Source organism: Nesoenas mayeri (genome assembly GCF_963082525.1).
Source record: "Nesoenas mayeri genome assembly, chromosome: 4".
In the NCBI taxonomy this organism is placed as follows: Eukaryota; Metazoa; Chordata; class Aves; order Columbiformes; family Columbidae; genus Nesoenas; species Nesoenas mayeri.
Window position 1 is genome coordinate 76,523,840 of NC_137540.1, and position 24,487 is coordinate 76,548,326.

At 49.5% G+C, this 24,487-nt stretch overlaps 1 protein-coding gene across 2 annotated transcripts in view; it reads left to right on the forward strand.

Moving 5' to 3' along the window:
- Positions 1–24,487, forward strand: part of EXOC6B (exocyst complex component 6B) — a gene marked incomplete at both ends in the record, with an annotated part of 314,229 nt that overhangs the window by 165,036 nt on the left and 124,706 nt on the right. For both annotated transcript variants that reach the window (XM_080344137.1, XM_080344138.1), the window contains 3 exons: positions 18,992–19,075; positions 19,231–19,277; positions 20,899–21,019. In XM_080344137.1, coding sequence (XP_080200263.1) covers positions 18,992–19,075; positions 19,231–19,277; positions 20,899–21,019 — 252 coding nt within the window. The remainder of the gene's footprint in view (positions 1–18,991; positions 19,076–19,230; positions 19,278–20,898; positions 21,020–24,487) is intronic.

Consider the following 24,487-nt stretch of genomic DNA (forward strand, 5'->3'; position numbering starts at 1 on the left):
AGAGAGTTGGAAAAATTAAAGATGTTTTACTAATGCTACTAATAAGAATAGAGAAAATAATACAAAATATACAAAACCAATCTGGAAAGTCCCAGCAACTGCAGAGCCGGCACCCGAAGTCCTGGACTGGACTCTGCAGCCAACCGGAGCTGGATTCAGTCTCTCACTAGGTCTCAGTTCACAGGGACGACTTGCAAGGTCCTCTCCTAATGTCGGCCATAGGGAAAAAAGGGACGAGATCCTCGTGATCTCCCATTTTATATGAAGTGTTCGCGTGAATGGAATGTTATACACAGTTGGTCAGTTTCTTGGTCACCAGTTTCTCGTTGCCCCTCTCGCGAGATGTCCATCCATGCCTATCAATAAGTTTGCATTCCATTGCTAGGTTTACCAGAACATGTGTCTGGTTCTCCAGGAAAATGCAGTTAATATGAAGCTTTAGCTGCCAGGCAAATTCACTAAAAGAGAAACTTGTTTTTAACAAAGCCAGGACACTCAGAAATTGTTCTGTCATTTGAACCTGGTTACCTGGGGGTCTGGGTGACTTAAATTCTAGTTTCTTTGCTTTGCAGAGGCTTAATCACTGAGCTCTTAGGAGAGCAGGGATTTGGCTCTTGGTTTAAATCTTCTCTCCTGGCTTTACTACCCCAGCTTGTCTTGCCCCAGCCGTGGTGTTGTAGGTGATGAAATGCCGTGAAATCCCTCAGGATGAACAATTGTAAGGAATAATGTGGTTTAAAGTGTTGTGCCTGTTCCTTTTAGTAGTTGTTGCAAATATTAATGAACAGAATTGAAGAGCAAACTCTTTATGGTAATAGTAACTTAGGTGCATGTTTTCTACAGCTGTTGCTGGATAGGAAGCCTTGTGCTTTTTATGTTTAGACTCTATAACTAAGCGGGTGCGTGTTGACCCTTATGGGTGCACACACATCTATACATTATTGCTCTATAGGGAAGCTACTGTGCGCAGACAGAGGTTGGAGGGAAGCGCTGGAGATGCCCACAGAAGCAGGAGCAGCTGGATGGGGTTGTGCAGGACCTTGTCCGGTTGGGATGGAAACTCCACAGCTTCTCTGTGCCCCCTGTTCACAGAATCCCAGAGCGTCAGGGGTTGGAGGGACCTGGAAAGCTCATCCAGTGCAATCCCCCCATGGAGCAGGAACACCCAGATGAGGTTACACAGGAAGGTGTCCAGGCGGGTTGGAATGTCTGCACAGAAGGAGACTCCACAACCCCCCTGGGCAGCCTGGGCCAGGCTCTGCCACCCTCACCCCCAACAAGTTGCTTCTCCTATTTAAGTGGAACCTCTTGTGTTCCAGTTTGCACCCACTGCCCCTTGTCCTGTCCCTGGTTGTCACCAGCAGAGCCTGGCTCCATCCTCCTGACACTCCCCCTTTCCATATTGATCCCCAGGAATGAGTCCCCCCTCAGTGTCCTCTTGTCCAGCTCCAGAGCCCCAGCTCCCTCAGCCTTTCCTCACACGGGAGATGCTCCACTCCCTGCAGCATCTTGGTGGCTGCGCTGGACTCTCTCCAGCAGTTCCCTGTAAAGGAATCCAAGGCAGTTTTACCCAGCAGAGCTCTGTGTGCAATGGGCAGGAGGAAGGAGAACTCTTGTTCTGCTCCAATGAGCCAAGTGCTGGTGCTTGTGCTTAATTACACCTCTGTGTAACTCCTCTATTTCACTGCCTTGCTTCTTGACTTAACCATGTTCTATAAACGCGTAATATTACATATGTGTTGGTTTACGTGGGCAGATTTAAGGGCCGGTCAAACCAGAAGTTGTGCTGGTCCACTTCTGGCTGGAAGTAAATCGTACAACATCCCACGTGCCTGTTTGAACTCAGTTTGTATGGATCATCACATTAAAATGGGGCAAAAACTCATTGTCAAACATGGGGAAAGGCTGTAGGACGTGACTTGTTCCCAGAACGGAGGGTGCAGCTGATACTGGACGTGCTGCTGCTCAGTGGTGCGTGGAACAGAAGGTCTGGTTAGTAGTGTATCTTGGTTTTATTTCCCCGTGCTCCCTGGCTCTTTGTCCACGTTCTGCATTGGCCAAACGAGAAAAAACCACAAATATGCAGATTGAGTTTTCCAACCCAAAGCGTTTTCTGCTCCGTGGTGCTGTGCGGGACCAGAGCTTTGCGGTGTGCTGTGGATTCACGGAGAACTTTGAGGTCAAATCATCCAGCAGTTCAGCACCTTTTCCGCATGGAAATATCCCCACTTAGCGACTTTCCCCCCAAACCGTGTGTCTGCAATTAATGCAAACCCCTGTCTGTCAGTGACAGCTTAAAACACTCAATGTTAAGCTTAAAACACTCAATATTAAGCAAGCAGTGAAAAAATGGGTGACGTTTGTTGCAGAATGCATCTTTTTAAGCACATTTTTGCCTCTTATCCTTCCACCTCCCTCTTCCCTCAGCTGCTTTGCCTTTCTCAGGACCTGTCCTTCGTCTTCCTCAAGGCCTCATTCTGCACTCTTCTTAAATTGAGATTTATTTCTTTGTTGTCCTTAATTGATGGGAGCCTTGACAAGGGCTGATTAGCTGTTGGGGTCGCATCCTTCCTTGCAAAGCTCGTGACCCATTTCCACCGCTTCCTTCCTTCCTCGAGACTGGAGAGCAAGTTCTTCTACAAACTTTATGCACGGTGACCTCACATGGGTGACTCTATGGGCTTGTCCTGAATATATATATATATATATATATTTCCCCCTGGCAGCTCATTCATTATAAAGTTTTAATGAATTTTAAATATATAATGAAAAGAGCGGGTGATTAGAAACCACCTCTGCTCGGCAGCACTGGGTTGTGCTGTTCTTTGCAGTGAGGGTGGATGGAAAACGAGCGGAGAAAAGCATGTCCCCCCGTGCTTAACCCCACGGGTCACCTGGAACGGGAGGAGAGCGCCAAGAAATGCAACCTGAAAATGTTTAGCCGCTGCTGTTCATAATGAGGAAATATCTGTCTACATCATCGCTTTGTAACTTTTCAAAAGTACGACTTAAAAAGGACAAGGCGGGACGGGATGGAGCGGGAGCTGCGCCGCCGTGTTCTCCAGAATGAGAAACACAGGCTACTTGTTCAGTCAATTCAGTTTAGGTCAAAATGTAGTTATGAAAAACAGATGATTGCTGGTGATCAAGCTGCACTTTGACAAATATCCCATTGTTTGAGCGCGCAGTGATTGCTTCGGAGCGTTTGCCGTCCTGCAGCTCGGAGCCGGGTGCTCCGGACCCAAAGGTTTGGCTCCGTGGGAGGAGAGATTGCACAGAAACGGGTGAGGGTGTAGGGGAAAGGGACCTGGGGGTCCTGGGGACAGCAGGGTGACCATGAGCCAGCACTGGGCCCTTGTGGCCAGGAAGCCAATGGTACCTGGGGTGGGTTAGAAGGGGGTGGTCAGTAGGTCAGAGAGGTTCTCCTGCCCCTCTGCTCTGCCCTGGGGAGACCACACCTGGAATCTTGTGTCCAGCTGTGGCCCCTCAGTTCCAGCAGGACAGGGAACTGCTGCAGAGAGTCCAGCGCAGCCACCAAGATGCTGCAGGGAGTGGAGCATCTCCCGTGTGAGGAAAGGCTGAGGGAGCTGGGGCTCTGGAGCTGGACAAGAGGACACTGAGGGGGGACTCATTCATGGGGATCAGTATGGAAAGGGGGAGTGTCAGGAGGATGGAGCCAGGCTCTGCTGGTGACAACCAGGGACAGGACAAGGGGCAGTGGGTGCAAACTGGAACACAGGAGGTTCCACTTAAATAGGAGAAGAAGCTTGTTGGGGGTGAGGGTGTCAGAGCCTGGCCCAGGCTGCCCAGGGGGTTGTGGAGTCTCCTTCTGTGCAGACATTCCAACCCACCTGGACACCTTCCTGTGTAACCTCATCTGGGTGTTCCTGCTCCATGGGGGGATTGCACTGGATGAGCTTTCCAGGGCCCTTCAACCCCTGACACTCTGGGGTTCTGTGAGATTCCCACTCTAACTCTTAAAAGATGAGCTCACCCGGGGCTGTTAGACACTCTTGAAATGATGGTTCTATGTATAGGTTGCATCCAGAGTAAAGGTTCCTTTGTGGGACGCTGATATCTCAGAGAAGCTCCTTCGTATTAATGTAGCCCTGTGTTGCTTTGAGTGATTATATATATTCTTTTATGGTTTTCCGCTGGGAAAAAATTCACCCACATATTGTGTGTGGAGGGTCAGGCGACTGTTGCTCACGTTGCAGAGACAGGGCCGGTTGAAGCCGAGATTAGTGCGTGTGTCCCCTGAGCCGGCGAAAGCTGAGCCCGCGCTCCTCCGCGTTGGAGCGGCGATGGGGTCGCTCTGCAGGGCGGCTGTTAACCCGAAACCTCCACGCGTCTTAGAATTCAAGGGTGTTTCCAGATCTCTAAGGTTGGGAAGCACTGTGGACAGATATGCCACGTTTTATGGGCGATGTGGAGGCTGCAAAGTGCCGAGGTAACATTTAATCCTTTTAGGATCTTTATTCTGAAATCGGTATCTCTTTGCGCAGGAATCTGTCCAACCCCTCCAGGGATGGCGACTCCACCCCTGCACCCTGTTCCAATGCCCGACAGCCCTTTCTATCATTATTTTTTCCTAATATCCAATCTAAATCTCCCTAAGTGGACCTAGAAAAGCCTTGTCATGGTAGGAGAAGGTCTCGTGTGTGTCCGTCCTTGGAGCAGTTTCAGGAAATATTCCATTAGACGCCGGGAAGACTGAAGGGCCGGATTTGCGTCTGGTCCTGGTCATTGGCGTAACGTTTCGAAACGTACACTGTTACTTGATGTATTTTGTCATCTGAAAACCAAATCAAAGCTATTAAAACCACGGAGAAACGGTTTGTGTTTGACTGCTTATCGCTGTCACGGGGCGTCAGGGTACGAACACACGTTGGATCTTCTGCTGCGCTGCTACCGCTCGGAGATAAACTTCGGGCTAATAATCACGGGGGGAGATTAGACCTTCCCAACGAATCTGAATTTGTGCATGTTGCTTTCTCCTCCTTTGGAGCAGCATTAACTGCGAGGAGCTGTGAAAGCCCGAGCTGTCATCTCAGAGAAGTTTAATGTCCCTGTCGCCTTTCCCAGCTCCGTGCGCCCCGTGCGTCACTTCATTTGTCAGGCACAGCGACTCCGCATTTGGAGCGCTTCTTCTTCCTCACTATTACAAAGGCAATGTTGTTAAGATCAGAAAAGGCCCCCGAGGGAAATATTTTGAAGTACTCGAGTCTTTCTTTATGTTCCTTCTGGATGAGCGTCTCTCTTTTTAATATCGAGAATTGATTTGGTAAATAGAAAAATGCTGTTTTGAAAAAGTTGGCCGTGTGTTCAATGTTTGTACAAGCGAAGCAGATCCCTGTAACGAGGCTGATGTGATGGTAAATGGCGTGTTGGGCTGCAGCAGCAGACTTTCCTCTGTCTAGTTTAAGGAAAAGCTGTGGTACCCACTCCTGGCCAAGCAGGATAACAGAACAAATGATGCTTGGGGAGCAGAGACTGAAGACCTTGCGCTCCCTCGCTCTTGTTAAATGAACCCAGCAGCTCTAAACCGATGACTGAGCAGTAGCAAATACACCAAATTTTTCTACTGCTGTTAAATGGAAAAGAAAACACATTTCAACCTATTAAAACGTGATTGAAGTGGAAGCTGCGTCTTGGATTGCTTGGAAGATTTATTGTGGCTGCTTGTCTGTCGCATTAGGAAAAGTCGCTTCCCACTGAAAATCCCTAGTTTTCACTACAATCTCCTTGTTTAGCTTGTGCAGCTCTATACCTGCTCGCAGATCGTAGAATCACAGAACAGTTTGTGTTGAAGGGACCTTCAGAGCTCCCCCAGTGCCCCCCCTGCCATGACAGGGACATCTTCACCAGCTCAGGTTGCTCAGAGCCCCGTCCAGCCTGGCCTGGGATGTCTCAGGGATGGTTCATCCACCACCTCTCTGGCCAACCTGGGCCAGGCTCTCACCACCCTCAGGGCAACAATTCCTTCCTCATATCCAGCCTGAATCTCCCTCCTTTAGTTTCAAGCCATCACCCCTTGTCCTGTCAATGCTCCCCTTGCAGCTCAGATGCAGCAGCGTTTTGCTTCACCAACCAGTTTTGCGTTTGTTCCTTTGGAGAGCTTCTGTCCTAGTTCTTGCCCAAAAAACGACTTCATTTTGAGAAACCGAAGGGTCACAGGATCTGTTGCTGCCTTTGGAATCTCAAGTTTAATTTGAAACTTCAATCAGGCCTGGGAAGAGCAGCAGGTCTTGGTCTCCCTGTCCTCTCCCCTGCCCGCTGCCTTTGCTGCTTTCAACACGAGCAGTGAAGGTAGGTGTGAAACGCCCCTTCTCATGGCAGGACACCCCTAGCTCGTGCAGTGGTTAAATTCTCAACAGGGGAATAGACTTGAAAGAGATGCTGTCCCTTGTCCCCTTTGCAAAGCTCCCTGCAACCTGTGGCGCTGTGGGAAATGCGGAATGAGTTGTGGAAGGCAAGTCGAAACCAGACACGCTGCTTCTGACTTCGCGTTGAATTTTACTCGTAGGAAAGAATCCATTTGCTTTGTACAGAGATAGTTGTTCTTTCTCTCTCTTCTTCACTGGACTCACCGCAGGGTTTGAGCATGAAGCACCAGTTCTTCAGCCGGTCCTGCCCCTCTGCTTGTGTTTGGGGTGGAACGAGGTTTGGGGTGGGTTTAATTCCTTCCAGAACTGCATTTTGCAGCCGGACAGACCACTGCAAAAGCTTTGCTGCCTGCAGAAATCAGCTTTATTGGTGGGAGAGGGAGATCCATTGCTTAGATAGAGCCGAGTTGTTGATGTCTCCTTTGCCCCGTCGTTTTAGGAGGAGACGTTCTCTGTGTGCTCCATCCAGCCCATTGAGTGCTTGGAAGACAGAGCACCTGAGCCCCCGTTCTATGGCGTGGGGTCACCCCAGGATTTGGGGCATGGTTGTCAGTTTTTGGTGGCTTTTAGCTCCTCTGAGCACAACGAGTTGGTTCTCCCAGTTTAAAAGAAGAGGTTCTTAGGGACATGAGTTGGTACTAGGGTTGGGTTATGGTTGAACTCCATGATCCTGAGGCTCTCTTCCAACCCAAATGATTCGATGATGATATGAAATTATAAGCGCTGTTTTCCCTGGCTTTTAAAGACTCTGAGTCCGTTCTGACCCCTAACCTCTCTTTTCTCTGCAACTTTACCATAAGGTCGTACAGACACTGGGCATTGACATGGGCATGGGAAGCCCTTGGGCAAGTTTGTAGAAGAACAAACAAACAACAAGACAACTGGGTTTGGAGCTCGGGGTGTCCATGTGCTGGAAGTTGCTAAGAAAAGATACTGGTGAACCAGGGTGATATGTTTGTCCCATTCTCATAAAACAGAAGCATAAAACAGAAGCTTGAGTGCATACGAGTCACATTCTAAAGGGAAAATATGGCTTTCCATATCTTTCATGAACACAAGGCTTGTGATGATACGGTCACCGTGCTGACTCCAAGGTGATTACCTGCCTACCCACCGCATTTAAAGGTAGTTTTACTCTATGTTAAAGCTGAAAAAGAAACCTAAACCTTCACTTAGAATAGGTGAGAATAAGTATATCCGTGCATATACTATTGTTTTCCTGTTCTGAAAAGAATATATGATACGTGTTACACAGTCATTAAAAGCCCCTCAGAATTTAAGAAGAATATGTTACTGAGTCAAATAACCTTCCCATATGGACATATATCACAAAGGAAGCTCCAAAAAGAGAGTTATTGCAGAAACACAGTCCTTACTGATAAGTGAACAGCGTTGTCCTAATAACAGGAGGCAAGAATTGAGGTCTCTATAAGAATATGATGAATTTCTGATTTTTCCCAGTTAAACCATTATAGGTAAACATGAACGAGGCAGAAGAACTTGTAGCATTTGAAAACGTATTTATTTCCCAGCCTGTGCAATTGAAGGGCATTTTATTCGCATTGTCGCACTTTTTTCCAGTTAGAAGGATTAGAAATAGCTACTTATGTGCATCGAAAGCTTCGGTAGCTCTGCAGGACGCTGGATTCCGGCGTCGGAGGTGAAACGTTTGAGTTCCTGGTGAGGACCTCGAGAGTGGGGCAAGCGGCAGAGATTTTAGTCATTTTAGTGGCTTTCTTTTATTCCTTTAGGTCTATTAGTTCTTTGACTTTCTGTCACGTTGCCACTTCATTGATGGCTTCTCACCACAAGAAGAGGGGAACCCCTCATCATGGCCAAAGCAGGGAATTAATTTACCGTTCTACTTGTGGTCCCCACCACCCTCCCATTGCTTTCCTGTTGATCCCGTGGAGACCAGGGGGGGAAATGATTGGGTTTAATTCTCTCTACGGCACCAGCTGGTGAGGAACATGGGTTGGGAGGCACCAGGATCTGGTTCTCTCCTATTTCTCAATTCTGTATCACACAAACCACAAAACTCCCACATTTCTCACCAAACTGCGATTTCCTCCTATTGGGAAAACCGAAGCGTCTCTGAAAGGGGCTGAACGCGGCGTCCGAGTGATGCTCATCCCTTCTCATCTGTCCATCCCCACGCACCTCCAGCCCCTTTTGGGCTGAAAACTCCTCTTTTTGCTGGTGTTTGTCATCCCGGGTCAGAGGTTATGAAAAGCAATAGTCAATTAAAGCTTTATTAGATGTACTTAGTAATGCTCTGAAAGGAGCCAGCCGAGCTGAGGCCGCTAATAAAGGCCCTTTGTTAAGGTATTTAATAAATTAACACTCAGGGCGGGCGGGAGGCGATTACAAAAGCCAGGCTCGTTAATCAGCGTGTTTACCCTCTTCAAACGCCCCGGCCCTGCGGTTCCCTAATCTTTCCCCTCCAGATTTGGGACGGGAAGCGCCTCATCGGGTCACGCCAGGGCCACCGCCACACGCCAGCAAAAACACTCGAGGCTTAGGAGAGCCGTGGCGCTAATCAGCGGAGCCCCTCGTTAGCCTCATTAGCGCAGGTACCCCTTATGGGCGCCGGGGGGATGCTGAAGCAACGAGGTTCCCCAAAGCATCATCCCTACCCCGCTTATCTTGATTACTTTTTAACACCCCCGCCCCCGCACACTATGGATGTGCTACCAGGCTTGAACATGAGAGGGCATCTCCTCCTCACGCTTCTTTATTCTTTTAATGTTGTTCTTATTTTTGGTATGTTTTGTTTTAGCGCAGCTTAATCTATAGGGCCGTCTTTAAAATCAAAAAAGCAAATAGAGCGTTTGACCTGCTGTGCAAATTAGCCATATGGTGAAGTGTAATATCCCGCTGACCCTCATTACCGTGCGGTATGAAAAGCTCTCCCCTTTTCACATGCGGGCATATTAAAGTGGCCTTTTCAGCATTTTCTTCCATATAAAACTGTCTTCACTCCAGTGGCCAAGCAGTTAAAAGGGAACTCCAGCTGCAGCCGGGAGGGTGAAATTAAAGGCTTTACCTTCGTCTAAATGGAAAATAGATATTGCTTCCTATAGACAGGGCTGGGGAACAATGGTGCACCGCCGGCTCCGGCAGCGGGACGGGGGTAATGGCCTTATTTTCTGGGAGGAAGGAGCCCGGCTCCTTTGAGAGAGGAGCTGTTGGACGTCCACCTCGGAGGATGCTGGAAAAAGGGGGAAATCTTACCTATTTTCCTCTCGAGTTAACTATTTCATGGCCAGGGAGGTGGGAAAGGGTGGGAATCTGTGTTAAAATCGGCTGCAGGTCTCCAAGTTTTCCCTAGGACACCGGTGGCTCTTGTGCCGTTTTGAATCGGCGCTGAAGCAAAGCCACATGCATCTTCATCCTGCCTTTAATCCCGTTCTCCGGTGCGTTGGTGATGATGTGCTCCTTGTCTGCATGGCCAGGGCTGGCCAGGAGCTCACCTGGGCCCCTGATGCTGTGTCTGGGGGGACCAGGAGGGGATTTCTCTCCCATCTTCTCCATCTCTGTTGATGGAGGTGGCCCAGGTAGCACCACCAGCACATTGGCCCAGGTGGAGCAGGAGGGAGGTTGCTTTCCCTGTTAGACCCAGACTTGAAGCTTTGCTTTCTTCTTGCTTTTGCTTTCTAAGTTTTTTTTGGATTTAAATTAACTTACTAAAATGATCGGAGGGAGGGCAGAGGGTGCTGGAGCTCCTGTGGACGCTTCTGGGTTGCCTTTCTGCTCTTGCAGCTCTTGCTTGTTCTCAGAGTGTCTGTCAATGGGCTGCTCATGACCTTGGTACTGTGCCACCTCTGGAGGACTCTTTTCCTTTGGCATGACCTTTGGTTGTGCTCCTCAGCCTTCTGCCGCTTTGCCGGGTCTCTTAAGTGCTTGAGTACAAGTCCACTAAGTCAGGCAGTTCGCTATTGTTGAACGCGAGCCCTGAAACATGAAATTCACTTTGAAACTTGGGATTTACCAGTTTAAAGAAGAACTGGGTGATGATCTTTCATCTAGGGTACCGGTTGGAGTCCGGGTTAGGTGAAACAGCGATCAAATCCCACCTGGGCTGGGCTGAGCTTGGACAAGAGGAGACTGAGGGGGGACTCATTCATGGGGAGCAATACGGAAAGGGGCAGTGTCAGGAGGATGGAGCCAGGCTCTGCTGGTGACAACCAGGGACAGGACAAGGGGCAGTGGGTTCAAACTGGAACACAGGAGGTTCCACTTGAATATGAGAAGCAACTTGTTTGGGGTGAGGGTGGCAGAGCCTGGCCCAGGCTGCCCAGGGAGGTTGTGGAGTCTCCTTCTGTGCAGACATTCCAACCCGCCTGGACACCTTCCTGTGTAACCTCATCTGGGTGTTCCTGCTCCATGGGGGGATTGCACTGCATGAGCTTTCCAGGTCCTTCCAACCCCTGACACTCTGGGATTCTATGAAGGAGATGGCTCCATGTGTGTCCCCAAGGCTGGACATGAGGAAGGAATTGTTGTCCCTGAGGGTGGTGAGAGCCTGGCCCAGGTTGGCCAGAGAGGTGGTGGCTGAACCATCCCTGGAGACATCCCAGGCCAGGCTGGACGGGGCTCTGAGCAACCTGAGCTGGTGAAGATGTCCCTGTCATGGCAGGGGGGGCAGTGGGGAGCTGGGAAGGTCCCTTCAACCCAAACCCTTCTGTGGCCCTTTTATCTGCATGCTCTGCAAGGTGAGACACCAGCCAGCAAAGCAGCACAGAAGATCAATCCAGCGAGGATGGTGGAGACACCCTGGGCCAGGAGAAGGGGCTGTGCCCGCTCTCCCCCCGCGTGTGCTGGTGGAAGGAGCGCGGCCGCTGGCCCCGCAGCCCTCGGGGGGCGGCTCTCCTCAAACGCGCCCCTGTGCTCTCTTCCCCCCACGCAGTTTTCTACTCAGCTTTATCTTGTTGTTGTCGGTATCGAGGTGCTGTTTACAGTCAACAAGCGGTTCCACGGGGCTGAGCAAAGCGCCTCCTTTTTGATCCCGATTCAGCAAAGCGCTTGCACGCTCCGTGCCGAGCACCTGCGCCCCTGTGCCTCTGTTACATTATTTGGGAATACTTACATTTTTAAAGTTAAGCATCTGCTAAAGAGCTGCACTTCTTTGTGTTTCATTAGCGGCTACTGCTATTCTCTTATCTTGGGAGATCTTCAGGGCATGTGAAGCTTATTTTGTAAACTCATTTTCTTGCAACTTATTTCTAATTAGCGTACAAGCTCTTTTTGGTTTCTTTAAGAGCTGGATGATCATCTGTCCTTAAAACAAACCACTTCTTTTGGGGTAAAAAGTGATTATTTGCAGGATTTTAAAACCTGTGGATGAGGCAGGTCCCATGCAAAGTGCTGCTCTGAGCTGCCCAGCCATGGGGGCGGGGGGGGCTGGTTTTGGGGGTGCCCGCGGAGATCTGGGGTTGGGAGAGGGGAGCAGAGGTGGATCCAGGTTTGACCGGGCGGCTCTTCGGCATTGACACGATGCCAAACGTCATTTGGCGCTTGTAGGCAAATTAAAATGAAACACTATCTGTAGGGGCCGTTTCAACCAGGTGAGGGGTGACACATCCCAGCACTCCCGCTCGGTGACGGGGGAGAAGAGGAATATACTGTTTCTTGTAGAAATGAGACTGAAATTGGCTGAACTGTGAACTCAGAATGGGTCTTCTGGCCCCAGTTCTGGCCTTTCCCCCTCGCAGAACACGACACATGGGAAATGGCTGGTGAGCAGGACGTTTGGAGGCCAGGGAGGGAAATAAACCATGTGTGAAATACCTGGAGGCTTCAGAGTCTCTACGTAGCCTGTTTGCGAAGCGTGTTTCTCACAGGACGGGGTCGCCCAGGTGGGAAGGGACCTCAGGAGGTCTCTGGTCCGACCTCCTGCTCAGAGCAAGTCAACTGTGAGACCAGACCAGGTTTCTCAGGGCTTTATCCAGTCTGGTCATGAAAGCTTGACTGTAAAACACCTTTGGAGAGCAGTTTCTGCTGCCTGACTCTTCTTGTTGTGAAAAAGCTTTCCATTACAACCACTCAAAATGTCCCTGTTTTGTTGGTAGCCGTTGTCTCTCCTCCTGCCGTGCAGCACCGTGAAGGTGACCTGGCTCCATCTTCTGAATGACCTCCTCATAGGCGTTAGGATTCCATCCCCAGGTGCTTTTGGCTCCTTTTGCATGCACTGGTGGTTCATGTTCAGCTTGATGTCTACCAGAACTTGCGCTCCTTACCCACAGAGTTGTTCCCAAAGCAGCGCTCCTCAGCCTCTGTTGTTGGAAGGGGTTCAGGGGTTCTTCCATTTCATATGCAAGATATGGCATTTGTCCGTATTGAATTTCATCATGTTCATGTTGGCGCATTCCTCCAGCCTGCCAAGACCCCTCCAGATGGTGGCCCTACCCTTGAGTGTATTGACTTTTCCCTCAGTTTGGGGTCATCTGCAAAGTGGATGAGACCAGGTCCGTTGCCTCCTCCAGGTGACTCATGAAGATGTTAAGCGAGTGAGGTCCCAAAACCATCACTGTCATTCTCCAGTTGCTAACAGACCTCCATGAAGAGCATGACCCATTAACCTACAACCTTCTGAACCCTACTGTTCAACCAAGTATGGGTGGATGCCAACCAGGTATATATCAAGCTGGTCGGTCACCTGGGCTGACATCTTATGAGGAGCAGCTGAGGGACCTGGGGGTTCAGCTGGAGAACAGGAGCTGAGGGGAGACCTTCTGATCTCTGAACTGCCTGAAAGGAGCTTGGAGCCAGGGGGGTCGGGCTCTGCTCCCCAGGAACAAGCGCCAGGAGCAGAGGAAACGGCCTCAAGTTGCGCCAGGGGAGGTTGAGGTTGGATGTGGGAACAATTTCTTCCCCAAAGGGCTGTGGGGCATTGGAACAGGCTGCCCAGGGCAGTGCTGGAGTCACCATCCCTGGAGGGCTGGACAGATGGACATGAGATTCTCAGGACATGGGGCAGTGCCAGGGATGGGTTGTGGTTGGACTCGATGATCTTGAAGGGTTTTTCCAACCAAAATGATTCTGTGGTTCTAGCATGCAGTCATTGAATGTGTTTTTACGTAGATGAATACCAAGCGGCTTCTTGGGAGACAGTTGTGTGAGCCCTGGAGCTGGAGATGGGCTGTGTGGGAGTGCGGCTGCGCTCTTGCGAGATGCTCCGTGAGTCTCTCTTAAAGGTGGGAGAGCTCCCAAAACACATGCCTGAGAATTTCTGTGGCCCGAAGTCAAAGACATATGAAGAGCGAGTGAAATCCAGAGATAAACTTAAGAGAAGCCCAGGTCATGCGCTAGCTGGCGCTAATGCATTGATACATCCAGATGGGCAGTGGGTTTAAGATTCTGACTAACGAGGGATAAAACCAAATTAATCACTCTGCGCTTAAACCGGAGCCGCAGGGATGCGAGTGGCTTGGCCTGGGATCGGGTGCCACAAAAACATTCTGCGGCGCATTTTAAACTGAGCTGTTACAAGTGAATTTGGGCTATTTCTGCTTGTTCTGTGCACCTGGTTAACTGGTGTCCACATATATACTCTATAACATAAGCACAACTTGGCTTTATCAAGGGAGGAATCTACTCAGCATATAGTATCGTAGCACATCACCTTATTTAATGTCCTTTAATGCAAGAGCTTGGAAGATCCACTCATTTTTAAGGAATGAACTAATGATATTGCAAGTGCAAAGCATTTGAGATGACTCCACCGATAGACTGATGGGTAATTATGGCACGTGTTAACCAGTTGGACACAGTGAGTAAATTATTACATGAAGTACACAGGGCGCATTTCTGCTTCCAGGTAAGCAGAAATGTAATGTTCCAAAGTATTGTCACCTACACATTCTGGATCCAGAAAGTCCCATTTTACTGAGTGTTTTAATGATTTGCTGAGGACCACAGCAGAATAAAGCTCACAGCACGCTTTTCCCTGTGTAACTCACAGCCAGGTTTGCTCTCAGCTCTCTGCTGCTACCAAATCATGAAAATTTTGGGGTTCTTTCAGCTGTTGTTTTTGCATTCTTGTGATAATATTCTGTTTTCCCTTTTGTGGTGCTCATCTACAGTCTTAATTACCTGCCTCTCGTTGCCAACCCTGTGAACTCCGAAGCTAATTTGAGAAGGAAAGTTCTGCTGCGTAATTTTAAAAATATGAGGCATTATTGAGGGTTTTTCCTGGACCAGTGGTTACAATGAATGTGTAATTTGGAAGTGTAGCTTGGATTCTTCTTATTCACATCTGGGTAGGAAAAACCCCGGGTTCCAGTATAAGTTGGGGAATGACCTATTAGAGAGCAGCGTAGGGGAAAGGGAGCTGGGGGTCCTGGGGACAGCAGGGTGACCATGAACCAGCACTGGGCCCTTGTGGCCAGGAAGCCAATGGGACCTGGGGTGGGTTAGAAGGGGGTGGTCAGTAGGTCAGAGAGGTTCTCCTGCCCCTCTGCTCTGACCTGGGGAGACCACACCTGGAATCTTGTGTCCAGTTGTGGCCCCTCAGTTCCAGCAGGACAGGGAACTGCTGCAGAGAGTCCAGCGCAGCCACCAAGATGCTGCAGGGAGTGGAGCATCTCCCGTGTGAGGAAAGGCTGAGGGAGCTGGGGCTCTGGAGCTGGACAAGAGGACACTGAGGGGGGACTCATTCATGGGGATCAATATGGAAAGGGGCAGTGTCAGGAGGATGGAGCCAGGCTCTTCTGGTGACAACCAGGGACAGGACAAGGGGCAATGGTACAAACTGGAACACAGGAGGTTCCACTTGAATTTGAGAAGAAACTTGTTTGGGGTGCGGGTGTCAGAGCCTGGCCCAGGCTGCCCAGGGGGTTGTGGAGTCTCCTTCTGTGCAGACATTCCAACCCGCCTGGACACCTTCCTGTGTAACCTCATCTGGGTGTTCCTGCTCCATGGGGGGATTGCACTGGATGAGCTTTCCAGGGCCCTTCAACCCCTGACACTCTGGGATTCTGTGAGAATTGGGCAAAATCTATTCTCATGAACACCTAACAGAAGGTCAGGAAAGGGACCTCCTTCTCCTCTCCCCACCATGAATACTTGATTTCTCCAAGTCATGGGTTGAACTCACAAGAAATTGAGAAGGAGCGAGGATGCTGCCTCTGTCACTATACGTAATAGCAGCGTCTTGCTCCTGCAGAAGGTCGGTGGTGGATTTGGAAGTCCATCAGAGTTTGGGTTGCTCCTTTGGTCTTTCCCACTTGTTCCTTTTTCTCAGGCCTGCTTGAGGTCTGCATGGAATCACAGAATTGTTTAGGTTGGAAAACACCTTGCAGATCATCGAGTCCAACCGTTGACCCAACACTACCAAGCCCACCATGTCCCCAAGAACCTCATCTACACATCTTAAACACCTCCGAGGATGGTGACTCATGTACACCGTGGGTTTTGTTGAAAAAGGAAAATGCTGCAGGTGTGATGCGTCTTTACAGAGTGAAAGAGCTGCTTTTAGGAGGAAATTAAGGAGTTGGACCGGTTTGCTCTGGGGGGACACGGGGAGCAGGAACAGGACACGTGCACACGTGGCTCTGCTCCGAGCGGACGTGCTCACTTGCAGATCAGCTCTGGTTCTGGTGTAGCTTATTTCTCTTTGTTTGGGCTTTTGCCAATATTGAAAAAATAGAATGCAGAGAAGTAACATCATCTGAAAACCCGTACATTGTATAGTCTCCAACAGGTCACATATGGGGAACCGGGTGATCTAAGCTAAAACTGCCACCAAGGGGAAGAAGGACTTTGTGTTCATAGGAGAATATAATATGTGAGTGATAAAAAGATCTAGGGAGGTGATGGAGGGATGCACCTAAGAGAAAAGGATGAAGTTGTGTGCAAGAAGGATGCGGATAGTGTCGAGAGAGACTTTTTGGTGTGGAGAAGCTTTTTGTTGGAGTAACATCTCAGGAGAGACCCCCTAATTCTTGGGGCAGTCAAAAAAGGCTCAAGAAAGAAAATACAGGGAACAGTGTGTTGGGAGGGAGATGCTTTTTGGTCAAATTGGCAGGTCTCTAGGCCATAAATTTCAGGGAAACTGTTAAAATGTGAATACGGTCTACATTTTTTTGGGCATGGTTTCAAAGGTCTTTGCTGTTCCTTCTCTTCTTCTACAGTTAAAGCCATTAGTTGGGTTGGAACAAGGAGGACCTGGCATCCGCAACCGCTCAAGCACCCTGTGGGGCTGAAGGGCGTCCCTCCAATGCGCAGAGGCAGGTTTATGGGGAATCCTCCGTGCGGTGTCTCCGGCCCAGCTCGTGTTGCTTTTGCTTCTTGTGTCTGTGGAAAACATTTTTTCCCTCTGAAAGTGCAATCCAAAATAGTTTAATTTTTCAGAGGATATTGCGAAGTTGGTCCAGATGCTTCATCTTCTCGCAAAGCCACCACTAAAATAGGGATAGAAACCTGGCTTGGGGTTTGTTCCCAGTGGCAAAGGAGCTGAGTGGTGGGGTCGAGGATTTTGGCTCTCGGCCGTGGGGACACTTATTTCCCACTGCCCTGTCCCCAAGACCTGGTGGCTTCTCAAGACCTGGTGGCTTCTGCCTCTCCGAGCACCTGGTGGCCTCCACAATCCTCCTGAGGAGCTGGTAGGAAAGTGGACACATGAAATGGAGAAGCTTTTTAATGAGGTGAACAGCTCTGGGATGAGGTCACTGGTGTTGCAGGGTGGTTGGGAGGATGAGCAGAGCTGTGCTGGAAGTGGAGCTGCTTGTGGGGTCATAGGATTGTAGAACAAGGTTGGAGGGACCTTCCCAGCTCCCCCAGTGCCCCCCCTGCCATGACAGGGACATCTTCACCAGCTCAGGGTGCTCAGAGCCCCGTCCAGCCTGGCCTGGGATGTCTCCAGGGATGGTTCATCCACCACCTCTCTGGCCAACCTGGGCCTGTATTTTACCACCCTTGAGTTCTTAGGTGTCTTCTTGGCCTTTTGTTCCTGAAGAAATGCACAGGGAGTGTGGGGTGAGCAGGGAGGATCTTCTCAGAGCTCAGTTGAAGTGATGAGGGTGCTTTCAGTTGTGGCTGAACCTCGGTGTAATCTCGCCTTTAATGGTGCTATACATTGATTTACGAAAGAAATGGGGAAAATAAAAACCCTCTTCCAGTTTTGAATTTGCACCACAAATTCATTGGTAGCAGCGAGTTAGCGAGGCGCTTCGCCCAAAGGTCTCAGTGATGCTACCAGAGCTCTCATGGTCAGGATGGAGATGATGAGGGGTGTTTTGTGCCACTTCTGTGGGTTTTGAGAGATGAGGATTGAACAACACCTGAAGTCTGGTCCCATCGGTGGTGGGGTGGGAGTAGGACAGACCGTTCTGTCTTGGTTCTCCTGTGGCACCAACAGAATTGAGAGGAGATGGGTAACATCATGGGAAACGTCACCTCCTGGCCTGGGAGAGGAGCAAAAAGGGAGGTCAGAGCTCCCTGCAGGGTTCCAGTGCTGATAGAAACGATGAGAATCCTCCCTGTTCTGGGTCCAACCTGTAGATCACTGATTTCTGGCTCATGACCCTTCCCTTGCTGGGGGGAAACAGCTTTTGAGAACATCGAGAAGACAAATGACGTGGAAATGCTGGTTCTATGATAGTTTCTGTTTCTGAAAAGCTTTCTTAAAATGTCAGGTTACTTGTAGGCTCAAGCTGGTGCAGGATTAAGGCTTGGATTTATACCTGATCCTGATTTATCGCAGCGTAGGGAGTGGATGGACATGGGTCGGGAGCTGCTCATCCTGTGCACCCCAATACTCACCTTAGATAAATCAGAGACAAAATCCACTGTGTAAATCTACGTGATCTTTGCAATTGAGAAGGTGTTTTGATGGATTTAACCCATTGGGAAGGGCGGTACTGGCCGGGGATGCTCCTGGGCACATCAACAAGGTGGAGTTTTGCTTAAGCCTCGAGCTCCAGCTTGTGGAGGACAAGGAGCAAGTTGGGCAACAGCTCCTCAAGGGTTTATCGTAGACGTTTCTTAATACTCCTTGAGTCAAGGGCATCCTAAGGCAGAGTAGTTGTATAATACCATAGTAGCTGGAGAATCATTAACTTAGCATCAAGTTTTTCCTCTAATTAATTCATCTTTTTGTAGTAGAGGCGGTTGACATCTGGTGCCTTGCTCAGGTGAGAAAATGAGCTCAAAACCCTGGTTTTATTTGTCCTGACTATACAGACCGGTCTCATAAATTGCTCTAACCTGCACAAGCACGTTTTTCTGAAATTCCCCTGAATCAGCAGGAGAATTTCTGGCGTTGTTTTCCCCTCTTGCTTTTTGCTAACACGAGAAATTGCTTGAATAAATCTGATATTTGTCCAGATTATGGTTCAGCAAAGAAGCTGCTTGTGCACCAGGGTACAGAAAAAACGGGTCTAGAAGTACTAATCAGATACTCTTATACCTGAAAAGTTGGGTTTTTTGACTCACTGTTTTGAGTAAAACTCTTTATCTTGTGGTATTTGGATTGGTTTTGCAGGAGAACGTTGCACGGACGTGCTGAAGGAACACGCGATTTGGATCTTAAATGCAGGATATTGCAGGTTAACAGTAAATGCAAACCGTTCTAATGGTTTGAATGGACCTTTTCTGTTTTCCAGGGTGCCCGAGAAACTTTTGAGAACTACTATAGGAAGCAGAGAAGAAAGCAAGCCAGATTGGTCCTGCAACCACCTTCAAACATGGTACGATTTAGGGTTCCCAAGCTTTTTCAGCCAACTAAGAGTGTGGTGGGTTCTCTCTGGACGTGCTGCTACCGGGGGGTGGTCTCTTCATTGATTTCCTATTGCTCTTGGTCACCTCTTTTGTTTAATCCTCGCTCACTTTGTCTTTGTTGCAGCACGAAACTTTAGATGGCTACAGGAAGTATTTTAATCAAATTGTAGGGTAGGTATTCTTTTTATATACATCCTTGCTAAATATGTGCGCGTGGTGGTGTTGAGGAGCCCAAAAAGCACGAGAGGGGGGGGAATGGTGATGTTTTTGAGGGTCCTTTAAATGGAGCCAGAAGAGAGGAATAAAAAATAGCAGTTTGGGCTTTTAAAGTGTTTTAGAGTGTGTTTTATAGCAGCTGCATCTCTGGTGGGAGAACAGAGGAACCCACCAGCTCTTGGACCAGCAAGAGCTTTCAGGATAAATAACCTCTGTGAACAATGTGCATCTACCTGCCCCACTAATGAGATGAATAAACCCTCTGTCGTAATTATTCTTTAGCATTTAATAATTATTCTTTGATTATTTTCCTGGTGAAGGATTCTCAGGCCTCTATTCCTATGAGCTCCTTCTTGTTACACTCAAAGTTGACAAGAGTTTTCCAAAACCAGACAAAATCTAAGAGGAGGCAAGCTAAGACGGTTAACCCAGGAAAGATAGGGCATGGTGCTGAAATTTCTTCAGCTAACAATAATAATTTCAACAATAGTAATTTGAGAGGGGAAATTCTGCCTCTGTGCAGGCTGTTTCAAAAAGATGGGCCGTAATTTCAGAGATAACAGTGATTTCAACTTGAGTCCGTCTTTTTGAAACACCCTGTATGTACAGTCCCATACTATGAGCTGAGTTTTAGCTCACTTCTATGATATAGTGAAACATCACATAAAATACCGTGACATGTAACCCCCTGCAGCTCCAGGCTGGGCACAGAGTGGCTGGAGAGCAGTCGGGCAGAAAGGGACCTGGGGGTGCTAATGGACAGAAGCTCAACATGAGCCAACAGTGTGCCCAGGTGGCCAAGAAGGCCAATGGTGTCCTGTCCTGTATCCAAACCAGCGTGGTCAGCAGGACAAGGGCAGTGATCCTTCCCCTGTGCTCTGCATTGGGGAGGCCACACCTGGAGTGTTGTGTTCAGTTCTGGGCCCCTCAGCTCAGGAAAGAGATGGAAGTGCTGGAGCGGGTCCAGAGAAGAGCAACAAGACTGGGGAAGGGACTGGAACACAAGCCCTATGGGGAGAGGCTGAGGGAGCTGGGCTTGTTTAGTCTGGACAAGAGGAGGCTCAGAGCTGAGCTCAGCACTCTCTAGAACTACCTGAAGGGCAGTTGTAGCCAGGTGGGGATTGGTCTCTTCTCCCAGGCATCAGCAATAGGACAAGGGGCCATGGGCTTCAACTCTGCCAGGGGAAATTGAGGCTGGAGATAAGAAAGCAATTCTGTGCAGAGAGTGGTCAGGCATTGGAATGGCTGCCCAGGGAGGTGCTGGACTCACCGGCCCTGGAGGTTTGTAAACTGAGATTGGCCATGGCACTTAGTGCCATGATCTAGTCAATGGGCTGGTGTTGGGCCAAGGGTTGGACTGGATGATCTCTGAGGGCTTTTCCAACTCAGGCCATTCTGTGATTAAAAATAAGTGAATAAAAATAAGTGAACAAGTGACTGAAGCGCTTAGCGTTGGCTCTATTTGATACAGATATATTTGGTGTAGATGTCCTTTGCGTGCGGTGTTCGCAGATCTCTCGTGACGTCTCGAAACCTGTAACTTGGGATGACTGTGCCGTTTTCTCCTCTCCGTTAGGTTTTTTGTGGTTGAAGATCACATCTTGCATACGACGCAGGGCTTGGTAAATCGAGCCTATATCGATGAGCTGTGGGAGATGGCCTTATCAAAAACCATTGCAGCGCTAAGAACACATTCGGTAAGTCAAAACCCCGGGTCGCTCAACTGTTGGTTGAGTATGACTTGACATGCTGGAAATATAGTGAGGTGGGTTACATACTGGCTTAAGGAGAGAAGCCAGAGAGTGGTAGTCAATGGTGCGGAGTCTAGTTGGAGACCAGTATCTAGTGGAGTACCTCAGGGGGCAGTACTGGGGCCAGTATTATTCAATATATTCATTAACGACTTAGACGAGGGAATAGAGTGCACTATCAGCAAGTTTGCTGATGACACTAAGCTGGGAGGAGTGGCTGACACGCCAGAAGGCTGTGCTGCCATCCAGCGAGACCTAGACAGGCTGGAGAACTGGGCGGGGAATAACCTAATGAAATTTAACAAGGAAAAGTGTAGAGTCCTGAATCTGGGCAGGAACAACCCCAGGTTCCAGTATCGGTTGGGAAATTACATATTAGAGAGCAGTGTAGGGGAAAGGGACCTGGGAGTCCTGGTGGACAACAGGATGACCATGAGCCAGCACTGTGCCCTTGTGGCCAGGAAGGCCAATGGCATCCTGGGATGTATTAGAAGGGGGGTGGTCAGTAGATCGAGAGAGGTCCTCGTTCCCCTCTACTCTGCCCTGGTGAGACCCCATCTGGAATCTTGTGTCCAGTTCTGGGCCCCTCAGTTCCAGCAGGACAGGGAACTGCTGGAGAGGGTCCAGCGTAGGGCAACCAAGATGATTAAAGGAGTGGAGCACCTCCCTTATGAAGAAAGGCTGAGGGAGCTGGGTCTCTTTAGTTTGGAGAAGAGGAGACTGAGGGGTGACCTTATTAATGTTTATAAATATATAAAGGGTGAGTGCCATGAGGATGGAGCCAGGCTCTTCTCGGTGGCAAACAATGATAGAACAAGGGGCAATGGGATCAAGCTGGAACACAAGAGGTTCCACTTAAATTTGAGAAAAAACTTCTTCTCAGTAAGGGTGACAGACACTGGCCCAGGCTGCCCAGGGGGATTGTGGAGTCTCCTTCTCTGGAGACATTCAAGACCCACCTGGACATGTTCCTGTGCAGCCTCACCTGGGCGTTCCTGCTCCATGGGGGGATTGGACTAGATGATCTTTTGAGGTCCCTTCCAATCCCAAACATACTGTGATACTGTGATACTGTAATATCGGCTTTTACAGTAAATATTCTTAGTTTTGCCTCTTTTCCAATGATTCTGTTTAAAACAATAACACGAAGATCGACTGCTATTTCCCCACGAGCTTTCTGCAGCTTATTTTGCGTCTCGATTCACCGCATTCCCCTACACCAAACTCTCCATATTTTGGAGGACTGGAAAGAAGAAAAGAGTAGTTTAATATTTTTCTCCTTTACTTCTCTGATCGCTTTTGAAAAGCACCAGCAGAGGGAGTCGCTTTGTCCCGGAAAACTGGGGGAAAAAGTGACTATTTGGTACACTGAATTATTACTGTGATATTCCCTTGAAGTTCATGGCAGTGAATAGGCCGCTGTCAAACTGCAAATCCTTTGTGTGTCAAAAGGCACTAAATAGATTTCTTATTTTTTAATACCAAAAGAAGTTTGGAAGAATTGGTTATCGCTTCGGTATTTCTCTGCTTGAGAAAAGAAAAAAAGAGCAAAAAATACACAAATTATTTCCAGTTTTGTGTGACCTGATAGCATGTTGTACTGGTTCAGCTCGGACACTGGAGCTTTCTGAAAACTATTGGTTGGTGGGATGAACAAATTGCATTTGGCCATAAAAGGAAAAGCATTAATGACTTTCCACAAGTCCGTTTTCGAATTGTTGGGCCATTTTCTCCAGGGAAAACTAAGTATTAAGTCCCTGAAGTCGCAGTGGTGCCCCAGGCAGGAGGATCCTGCAGGGTCGTGTTGGTACAAACCTGCACCTGATGTGATGTAAAGTGCACGTGGTGCCACCCAAGTGATAACGACGTCGTTGGTCTTGGCTGAGAAAACCCTGAAACTTCTACCTGGAGACACCACTTTGCTTCCTCCAGAGCACACGGAGTTCGACACTGACCTGGCTTTGGCTTCGTGTGGTCGCCCACGGGCGGCGTTGAGCTGCTTGGCTGTACTTGGGCAGGTGGGGGTGATCCCGGTGATGGAGCTTGTTGGGATTAGTGCCGGATTTTGCACCTGGGACACGACAACCATGGCTGTACACACAGACAGGCCCTTGTGGTCAGGAAGCCAATGGTAGCTGGGGTGGGTTAGAAGGGGATGGTCAGTAGGTCAGAGAGGTTCTCCTGCCCCTCTGCTCTGCCCTGGGGAGACCACACCTGGAATCTTGTGTCCAGTTGTGGCCCCTCAGTTCCAGCAGGACAGGGAACTGCTGCAGAGAGTCCAGCGCAGCCACCAAGATGCTGCAGGGAGTGGAGCATCTCCCGTGTGAGGAAAGGCTGAGGGAGCTGGGGCTCTGGAGCTGGACAAGAGGACACTGAGGGGGGACTCATTCCTGGGGATTAGTATGGAAAGGGGCAGTGTCAGGAGGATGGAGCCAGGCTCTGCTGGTGACAACCAGTGACAGGACAAGGGGCAATGGGTGCAAACTGGAACACAGGAGGTTCCACTTGAATTTGAGAAGAAACTTCTTCCTGTTGAGGGTGTCAGAGCCTGGCCCAGGCTGCCCAGGGGGTTGTGGAGTCTCCTTCTGTGCAGACATTCCAACCCGCCTGGACACCTTCCTGTGTAACCTCATCTGGGTGTTCCTGCTCCATGGGGGGATTGCACTGGATGAGCTTTCCAGGGCCCTTCAACCCCTGACACTCTGGGGTTCTGTGATTCTCTGCCTGGGGACGAGAGGCTGCAGAGCAGCTCTGTGCAGAGGGATCTGGGGATCTGGTCGATGATAAGTTGAACATGAGCCAACAGTGTCCCTGGCACCAAGAGGGACCCGTGTCCTGGTGCATCAGGGGTGGACTATATGACTTTTAAAGGTTCATTCCAGCCTAAACTGTTCTGTGAATCAGCCCCAGCCGTTCTGTGATTGAACCCAAACCGATCTGTGACTCCAAGCACAGCACGGCCAGCCGGGCAGGGAGGGAACTGTCCTGCTCTGCGCTGGTCCCACCTCACCTGCAGCATTCACTGTGTGCAGGGCTGGGGACACAGGAGAAAAGGAGATAAAGCTACTGGAGTGTCCAGAGGAGGCTGTGGAGTCGGTGAAGGTTTGGAGATGAAGCCGTGTGAGCAGCGGCTGCAGTCCCTGAGTTTGCTGAGCTGGAGCAGAGCAGACAGGGCAGAGCTCATGGGCTGCAGGTTCCTCAGCAGGAGCAGGAGGGGCAGGGTGAGCTCTGCTCTGGGACAGGGACAGAGCCCAGGGAACGGCAGCAGATGTGCCAGGGGGGGCAGTGGGACATGGGGAAAAGGTTCTTCCCGAGAGGTGCTGGACACTGAACAGGCTCCCAGGGAGGGGTCACGGCCCCAACCTGACAGTGTTCAACAAGAGACTGGACACCGTCCTCAGACACACGGAGTGA